This window comes from Lepus europaeus, chromosome 12, assembly GCF_033115175.1.
Source record: "Lepus europaeus isolate LE1 chromosome 12, mLepTim1.pri, whole genome shotgun sequence".
NCBI lineage: Eukaryota > Metazoa > Chordata > Mammalia > Lagomorpha > Leporidae > Lepus > Lepus europaeus.
Window position 1 is genome coordinate 75,613,326 of NC_084838.1, and position 9,932 is coordinate 75,623,257.

At 46.8% G+C, this 9,932-nt stretch overlaps 1 protein-coding gene across 1 annotated transcript in view; it reads left to right on the plus strand.

The window, feature by feature from the left end:
• The window catches only part of PGM5 (phosphoglucomutase 5), a 222,957-nt gene extending 213,509 nt beyond the window's left edge, over positions 1-9,448 (plus strand). Inside the window, exon 11 of the mRNA XM_062207064.1 lies at positions 9,238-9,448. Within this exon, the coding sequence (XP_062063048.1) occupies positions 9,238-9,327 (90 nt within the window). The 3' untranslated portion in view covers positions 9,328-9,448. The remainder of the gene's footprint in view (positions 1-9,237) is intronic.
• The last annotated feature ends 484 nt before the right edge of the window (positions 9,449-9,932 follow it).

The following is a 9,932-nucleotide window of genomic DNA, read 5'->3' on the forward strand; positions in this document are numbered from 1 at the left end:
AGAGAGAGAGAGAAAGGTCTTCCTTTGTGTTTGAAATAGAAGGTTGATGGCATAGGGGCAAATGTTGGCATAGTAGTTACGATATTGGTTAAGATGCCTCTAGCCCACATTGAAGGGCCTGGGTTTGATTCCCAGCTCTACCTCCCAATTCCACCTTCCTGCTAATGTGGACCCTTGGAGGCAGCGATGATGACTTAGGTGATTGGGTGCCTGCCATTCATCTAGAAGGCCTCGGTTGAGTTCCCAACCCTAGATTCAGGCTGGCCCTGGCCTGGCACAAGCAGCTCTTGTGGGCATTTGGGGGAATGAACCAGTGAGTGAGAATGCACTCTCACTCTTTCTCCCTCTCTCTCTCTCTCTGTCTTAATTTTTTAAAAAATTGATAAAAAATTGATTTTAATTGGAGTGCTTCTAAAGACATTCATTGTGTCCCAATATATATTTATATAAACCAGCACATAATTAAACCTATATAATACATAAATATGTCATATATATATATATGTATATATATATATAGAGAGAGAGAGAGAGAGAGAGAGACTGAATGATTGATTGATTTGGGGAATGCAGTGGCCTACCTAGCAGAAACTAGATGGGCCTCCTCCTCTACTACTTTTGTAATTGGCTTGAGGGTACAAGGAGGTTAAGGATGACATTGAGGTTGCAAATCCAGAATTTTGTACCAGCTAAAGTGAAAGATCATAGGATGGACCAAGTGGCCATTGGATCATATATTCATGCTCTGAGCCAGCTAGTATTGAGTATTTCATTAAAATGTTCAGTTCTGGGGCCAGCACAGTGGTGTAGCAAGTAAAGCCGCCACCTGCAGTGCCGGCATCCCATATGGGCGCCGGTTCAAGTTCCAGCTGCTCACTTCTTATCCAACTCTCTGCAATGGCCTGGGAAAATGGATGGCCCAAGTCCTTTGGCCCCTGCACCCATGTGGGAGACCTGGAAGAAGCCCCTGGCTCCTGGCTTCAATTGGCGCCGCTCCGGCTGTTGCAGCCATTTAGGGAGTGAACCAGTGGATGGAAGACTATCTCTCTCTCTCTGGCTCTGCCTGTCAAATAAATAAATCTTTTTAAAAAAATGTCAGATCTACCATTGGTTTGTATGATAATAGCAAATGGCTCTGCATCCACCCTGAGTGCTGGGCACTGTTCGGAGTGTTTTCTAGCATTAGCTTGTTAGTTCTCAACTTATCCTGTCTCATTTAAGGAATATTAATGCTTATAGAGGTTAGATAGCTTACCCAGAATCACAGTCCATAAACAGTAGCCCAGGCTTTGATCCCAGGCAGTTTAACTTCGGAGTCTATGCATCTAACCGAGATCTTACACTGCCTGTTCCAGGGTAGAGAGCACATGTCAGAAGTAAGTGTTCCCTGCTGGCTCCATGAGTACAATTAACTTTTCATCTTTATGGCTGGATCCCACAACCAGTATCCCAGGTGAGTCTCACCCGGGCCTCAGGTGGCAGTCTGCTGAGAGATTTCTCCAGGAGATTTTAATTCATCTCTAAGGAGCAATGCATCTCAGGATCTGTAAGCAAAGAGCCAAGCTGAATCACATCATTGTTCCAACCATGGGGACTCAGTTTCTCAGAAACAACAATGAGGACTGATAACCTAGATCTTGGCTTCTAAAGTTTTTCAGAACAAAAGGAGAAAGAGGCAGCAAAGAGACATTTGAGTAATGTCACCAGGAGAGACAATGGCCTTCTTGCTTTTTAACCTCTGGATCCGATCTTACAGTTGTATGGCTGCTAACAGTTTTATAAGGGGGAGCATAGTTTCCTTTTAAACTAGCAAGTATATTCCATACAAAGAGAGACTTTAAAGTATACTAAGACTATACCCAATGAAGAGAAATGTGAAGATGTGACAGGTACATTTGGTTGGATGGTTCTGTGAACCAATTAGTCATTAATTCCTTATCCTTTTGCAATGTTTTCAGTGGCAGAATGTGTGTATGCAGGGAGCAGGGGCACAGAAAGAAGAGAGGAAAGAGGTACTGGCAGGGAAGCGAGCTATGGAATTTAAAGGGTAAATCATGCATGTTATTCTTAGTTCGTGCAGCAGGACACTGGAAGGGCACAGAGTTTCCTACCTGATGCCTTCCAGCTGCACCCTCAGAGGATGGCGAGTGTGTTTGCCCTTGTCCCCCTGACGTCCCCACATGTGGAGCCAAATGGAGCTCACATGTGAATAAATAGGAAAGTCGGCTTTGCGACCCCTCTATTTTGGTTTGGATTTGCAATCTCGCTGCTATCCTTCACCTCCTTATGCCCTCAAGTCAGCTGCAAAAGTGGGGAGGGGGCAGAGAAAGAGGCCATCTGGTTTCTGTTAGATGGGTCACTGCATTCCCCACACGCTGGTTTTGATGACCCTCCTTGGGAATATTTCATCTACTTCCTAGAATGGCATTTTTTTCCCAGCAGAGTTTTTGTGGAGATGTATTTTCTGACAGTGATAAGATACATGAATGCTCTTACTGTTGAGCTCTGAATTCATATTTATCTATAGTTATTTTTCATATGTCTATTTTGGTTAATTTTAGGCCTACTTTGGATCAAGATAGATCAGTAAATTTATGACAGGCAAAGGGGATGAAAGGACCACAATTGTGTGTGTTGTATTAAAGATCAATGTGTCTGCAGTATGTAATACTTCCATTAGAGAAAATGCATTTGATTGTGTTTTCAGTGATAGTTTCTCCTTTCTGTGCTTCTCAAATGGATTTAAAATAGTTCTTCATCTCATCTTCACCTCCTACAATCTGGGCTACAGCAGGCAGACTCTAGTCTAGAGGGCACTTTTGTGCAAATTAGGAAAAGGTGCCCTGGGCAGGGCTGCGTAGTGCTCAGAGGCTGGGGGTCAGCATCTTTGTGAGAAGACAAAAGCACCCCTCATCTAGGAAGAGGGAGCCCCTCACTAGGACTCCAGCTAGCAAAATAGCTTTGGATAGAGTCACATCCTTGCCGAGACCCTTGGGCAGGGACCTGAACAGCTGTGTAGATTGTAGACCTTGGTACTGGGCTCTCTCTGTAACCTTGTGTGAGTGCTCAGGATTTGAAGAGCAGTATATTCAGAAACTGGCTCCAGAACTGAGATGTACTGGAAATGAACCCAGAGGATGATCCAAGTTTATAATGATGACAGGTATGAATTGCTCCATGAGTCTTGGGATGTGAGAAATGCCACATTTCTGCATTGCATAAAGCAAGCGATCTCTAGCCCAGCCGCCCCACGTCTGAGTTGTCAGGAAGTTCAGTACTGGTTAACTGGGGCTGCCTTCCCTCTTCCAGATCATCTGGGACAGTCAAGAGGGGTAGGAGGCAGGGGGAGAGCTCATGTCCCTGGCAAGAGTGTAGGTCCTTGTGCTTATGATGGTAACCCATGCTGCTCGGTGGATGATGCTACACTAAGTGTTGACCCCCACCACCAGTGTGCTACACTGCACTGGGCTTGTGTCTATCGTCCTTTCCATGGTGGTCCTTGTCATTATACATGGGCCGCCATCTTCCAGAGCCTCCCTCCATCCTCAGCAGTGCTGCATCCACAGGTGCCCAGGTTCTCACTGGTTCCGGTTCCAGAACTCAACAGTCTTCTTCTCTTGTCTGCATTTGTGGATTCATGGATCTGTCAGCTTCCCTTTTCTTTCAGCTCTGGAATGATGAAGCCATGGATCCAGCCCTTTCTCCACATTTGCACTTAGTGAGTGGCTTAACCAGAACCACCCAGGAGCCTGTTGAGCCTTCCTGGGCCCAGACCCTGACTTAGACTGAGGGGAAGCAGAAAGGTAATGGATGGATAGCATCGTCTCTTCCTAATGGTTCTGGACGAATCTCCCTGATGTGAGCAATGCAGAGTGCCAGGTGGTTTCTCAGTATACCAGTCCACTGCATTAATCACTCAGTAATTCCTCCTGTGGCATCCCAAACCCACCCGTTCTTATTTTGAGCATTTCCTTTGGGCAAGACACATATTGTAAAGGAAATAAAGACTTTGAAGAAAAAGTCTACCTTCTAGTAGCTTAGAGTTCAGCTGAAATGTGCTAGAGGATGAGAAACCTTACCCTACAAATTACTGACAACAAAAAGAAAGAGTAACCAGGGGCCTGAGATGAACACACCCTCCTTAGAGGGGGTGGGGAGATCAAACAAGCTTCATAAAGGAGGCTGTGAAGAAGGATAAACTTTAAAATCGTCCCAAACTGAAAGGCTAATGTATTGAAAAGAGCAGTGGAGAGAGAGTGAGGGCTACTTCAGGCTGGGAGGGCACCACTTGAGGAGCAGGGAGTAGGGGAGGAACAAGCCAGGGCCTGGGGAGGAAGAGTAGAAAGGTGCATTTGTGTCATGTGGTTGCTGTAACAAACCACTGCATACCACACACTGGTGGTAGAAAGCTGGACAATGATGGTTCCTCATCATGATCAAAAATATATATATACTTTGGGTATATTTATTTTATTGATATGACTTTGTTGTAATTTATTTTAAAGGTTTGGCTTATCATAGCTCACAGACCAAAGTTAGCTCAAGAGGTCCAAGAGGGAAGTCTGTCGCAGGCCAGGTTTAGACTTGTAGTGTAGACGTAGACTCAGGCCTGCCTAGGGGAGTTAATGGGTCTTTAAATGTCTAAGGATTTTTTTCTATTTTATGTATTTGAGAGGCAGAGAGGAAGTTCTCCCATTCCCTACTTCACACTTCAAATGCCTGCAGCAGCCAGACCAAGGCTGGGCCAGCGACGGGAACTGGGAACAACTGAACCCAGGTCTCCCATGTGAGTGGCAGGGACCTAAGAACTTGATCCATCACTACTGTCTCCCAGGGTATACATTAGCAGGAAGCTGGAATCAAGAGCTAGAGGTGGGAATTGAACCCAAGCACTATGATGTGGGACTTGGGCATCTTTATCACTAGACCAAATGCCCATCCCACGAGTCTTTAGAGAGAATTGGTTGTTGCCAGGTTTTTATCTCTAATGACGTTTGTATTCCCTCTGCTTCCTTTAATTCTTTCTTCTTGTAATATCTTGTCATCTTTCTTACAGTTGTTGATTTCTCATAACTCTCATTGCCGTGGAGTGTTCTGCCTTTCTGGTTAGTGATAATCTCCCAGTTTAGCTCTCACTGATAACCCCCTGTTCTTGAACTATTTTCCAGTTAAAATCCCTGAGAGAAAGAGTCCATTCAAGTGCTTTAAGTTTTTGCTCCAGGATATATTGTGAGTTGCTAGCAGCCTATGGCGTGGATGTCTCTGGGGCAGTCACTGCTGGTTCCAGCAGCTGTGGCCAAAGTTGGGATTGTATGATACAAGCATGGCAATGCAGACTTCAGCTTCAGCAAAGCGCCTGGCAGGCACACTAGTCTGCATCCCTAAGGGAAGTTGAGCTTCCTGGACCACAGCACTGAATCACCTGGGAGCTTACTGGAAATGCTAGTTCTCGGGACTCACCCTAGACCCTGTGAATCAGAAACTCCGAAGGAGGCACCCTGCAGTCTGCATGCTCACAGACCCTCCAGGTGACTCGCTGCGTACTCAAGGTTGAGAACTACCACCTCAGCCAGGCAGATGGCACACTGACTGCATATGAATGTTTGAATGAAATCATAGGGAGAAGTCTGGCATTGTAGGTTTAGTAGGTTTTAATTAAAATGGGATTGTTGACATGAGTTAATACCAGGGGTAAGGAGAAAGTGACATTTGTTGTAAGTCATTGTTTTATGGAAGCTAGAATGGCAGTGTTTTCTGTTGTTGGGTGGTCTGACTTCTCTCTGTAGTGGGTGCTGTCATTCTTAACCCCCGCCCCAGGGTTCCATGCCTCCCCCACCCCCAACTTCCCTGACTCTAGAACATCTGTTCCTGTGGAGACCAAGGGAGAGCTGGGTCCCCACCACACATCTGACCTGTCTGGCCAAGTAAGGGGTTATGTTTCTGGTTAGGGTTTGTTTCCTCTTAATGCCAGTGAGCTGAGTCTTGTGTCATCAGATCATTCACATTTCTCCTGTCTGTTGCCATCAGGGTGGGAAATCTTTTGTGTGTGATTCTAATTTACACGAACGTGGATTAAACCAACAATATAAACCCAGAGAGAAGATAGGAAACAAAGTAAAAGGAGGAACGTTCTCTGTCTTTCCAGTGAGTTAACAAATAAGTTAAAGATTAATATAGAGGGGCCGGCACTGTGGCATAGCGGATAAAGCCTCCGCCCCCAGTGCCAACATCCCATATGGGCGCCAGTTCAAGTCCTGGCTGCTCCACTTCTGATCCATCTCTCTGCTACGGCCTGGGAAAGCAGCAGAAGATGGCCCAAGTCCTTGGGCCCCTGCACCTGCGTGGGAGACCCGGAAGAAGCTGCTGGCTCCTGGCTTCGGATCAGCCCAGTTCCAGCTGTTGCAGCCAATTGGGGAGTGAACATCAGGATTTCTGTTAAAGTTGAACAAGACAAACATCAAATTCATGGGGAGGCCTGGATAAATAAATGGTGAAATCTTTACAGAAGGTTAACAGGGACAGTGCCCCAAAGAAGTCAGCAGTTTACAAGTGGACTTTGTTTTAAGTAGTGATAAGAAGAGGTACTGAAGATACAGCTTATAGCAGCCATGCTCCATGTCAGTTTGTAAGGAAACTGTTGAAATTATTGAAGAGGACCAACAACTAACCACAGAAACAATAGCTGATGCCATAGACTTCTCAATTGCTTTAGCTTACATAATTCTGACTGAAAAACGGAAGTGGAGCAAACTTTCTGCTCAATCAGTGCTAAAATTGTTGTACCCAGACCAGCTGCAGATAAGAGCAGAGCTTTCAATGGGAATTTTAAACTAGTGGGATCAGTATCCCAAGTCATTTCTTTGAAGAATTCTAATAAGAGATGAAACATGGCTTTAAGCATGTGTGATTCTTGAAGACAATGCAGTCAGAGCAGTGGCCAGCAGTGGTGCGATGGCCACCCATGGAAGTGGAGGAGTCAAAGCAGAAGTGGACCATTCAGGAGCAAAGGGGACACTCAAGGCATTGTGCCTTTTGGCTTTCTGGAAGACCAATAATGATTACACCTTATTAGGGTAGCGTTTTAAGAAAGCCAAAGCTTTAGCAGAAAGCATGTCTGGGAAACCCTCCCCTGAAGAAGCCTTCGCCACCACAACAGTGCTCCTGCTCATTCCTCTTGTTACACCAGGGCAGATGGGCAGTGTTGATGGGAAATCATTTGGTGTTCACTTTACAGTCCTGATTTGACTTGTTTTTTTTTTTTTTTAATTTTTTATTCATTTGACAGGTAGAGTTATAGACAGTGAGAGGGAGAAACAGAGAGAAAGGTCTTCCTTCCGTTGGTTCACTCCCCAAATGGCCGCTACAGCCAACGCTGTGCGGATCCAAAGCCAGGAGCCAGGTGCTTCTCCTGGTCTCCCATGGGGTGCAGAGCCCAAGCACTTGGGCCATCCTCCACTGCCCTCCCCGGCCACAGCAGAGAGCTGGACTGGAAGAGGAGCAACCTGGGCTAGAACTGGCGCCCATATGGGATGCCGGCGCCGCAGGCAGAGGATTAACAAAGTGAGCCACAGCGCCGGCCCCTGACTTGTTATTTTTTTCAAATTCTATTTATTTAATTATTTGAAAGAAGGAGAAAAGAATGTCTTCCATCTGCTGATTCATTCTCCAAATGCCTACACCAGCCAAATGCCTGGACCAGGCTGAAGCCAGGAGCCAGGAACTCCATCTAGGTCTCCCACATGGGTAACAGGAACCCAAGTACGTGGGCCGTCACCTGCTGCCTCCCAGGTGCATTAGCAGGAAACTGGATCAGAAGCAGAGGCAGGACTTGATATCCCATATTCTGGTGTGGAATGCAAGCATCTCAAGTGCTGCCTTCGCCTGCTGCGCCACAACACCCACCCCTGGTTTCTGACTCCTTTTTGTTTCCTAATCTGACAGACTCTTTAAAGAGCACTCACTTTTCTTCAATTAACAATGTAAAGAAAAAAAAAAAACTGCACTGTCTTGGTTCATTTCCTAGGACCCTCAGGTTATTACAGGTAGGATAAATGGCTGCTGTCAGCACTTCCACATGATTGAAACCTGATAGTTTGAAGTCAATAGAGCTTATTATGTTGAGAAACAAAGCTTAAATGTTTTATTTGTTTCCTTTCATTCCATTTTCCACAAACTTTTGAAGTCTCCTTATTTTCTTTATAAACTCACAGAAGAAAAAGTAGCTTATTATCCTTAAAAATGGAGGCTTTACATGGGTGAACCATTGACGGTGGAAGTAGATGAGCCTATCAGGGAGTGTGCTTCTGGTCACAGCTGCCCCGCGTGCTGTGGACGTGAGTCAGGAAGTTTCACAGATGTCATGGAAGGCGTGCATTAGCCTGCAGGGTTCAGTGGAGATCAGGAAAGAAGGCTTGCCCTGTATTGCAGTCAGAGGTTCCGAATGCCCCTATCTGGTCATCGTGTGGAACACGTCCTAGCACAGTGTGCCAGTATGAAGTTTTCCTGGCGCCAGTGGGGCTATTAAAAGAAAAACCCTTCTGTTTTTAATATTTCAAGTTTGTGGGTGTGGAACCACGGGACAGGACCACTGACTTGTATGGCTGTGAAATGCCTCCAGATTTTCATCTCCCTTCTAAGCTCTCAAGGCTGTACCGGAGCTACAGCAGCTAAAGGGCAAGAAATGGTTCCTTCTCCTCTTCACGTAAATCACCTTTCCTAGAATCTATTCCCTTGGCCTCTGCGTCCTGCCTGGGAACACTGAGGTTCCTCATGAGCCCCCAAATTGCATCACAGGCAGAAAGGTCCACTGTCTCTGCAGGTTAGCCAGCGGCTCCCTGTGTCTTCTCTGTAACACCAGGACTAGACTCTTCAGGCCATGGTCCTAGGCTGGAGAAGGGGAGGATAGGGTGGTGCAGAGGAAGATGGGGGTTGTCTGCTTTCCCCGAATTCTCAGTGCTTTGTGTGAAATGTTCTCAGGTCATGCATTTTCCTGTAATAAACGTGTTCTGGAGCTTGGGAGACATTGGAGATGACGTGCTGCGCCTGCTGCCCCGCCCAGCCCTCTGCAGTCTTCTGTGGTGGAGGGGCACACAGGAGAGGGCAGGTGTGCCCTGCCACGGTGGTCCTGCCTGTGCACAGCAAAGCAGTCTCAGTCCTGATGCTTGTGGTGGAGACCTTCCCAGCGCCCCATCCCGTGATGGGCCAAGGTGTTCACAGGCTTTCTTCCTCCTTTTCCAGGCAGTGCTGAGCCCGCTCATAGCCATTGCGCTGAAAATATCCCAGATTCACGAGAGAACCGGCCGGAGGGGACCCACTGTCATCACCTGAACAGGGCAAGGACCACTCACCAGGGCCAAAGAGAGCGCTCGGCGGGAGCGGCGTCACCCATGCCTTCTTGCTACCTGTTTGTGCCTCTTATGACTTTGGAAAAAACAAGAGATTTTGCTGTTGCGGGGGGAGGGGGTGGGGTGGGGTGGGGGAAGGGTAAATCTCAGTTTGCTTTGGTTTTATCCAGTTCCTCCAAGTGTGACAGGGTCTTGTCGTCAGTTGTTAAAGCTGCACTGTCCTTTGCTATCTGTGCTTTATCACACCAAGAAACCTCCCTTTTGAGAAAGAGTAAGTGGCCTAGGGAACTGTTCACCACAGCCTCTGGGCACCATTGGTGCCACACAGGGAAAAACTCTAGAACAGGAGAGAGCAGTGCTAGAATGCGCTGATCCTGGGCGGCAGGTGTCCCTGGACGGGTGGAGCGCATTGCCCAGTGTGGAGGAGGACGTAGCTTTTCCTCAGTCAGCCCTGCAATCGGAAAGATTTCTGAACTCCTCACAGCCCACCTCACTCCTGCCAAACCTACTCAGCCCATCCCACCTTCCTGCACCTCTTCCAGAGTTTTCTGCGAATCACAATGACACATTTCCAACAAAGCATATCAA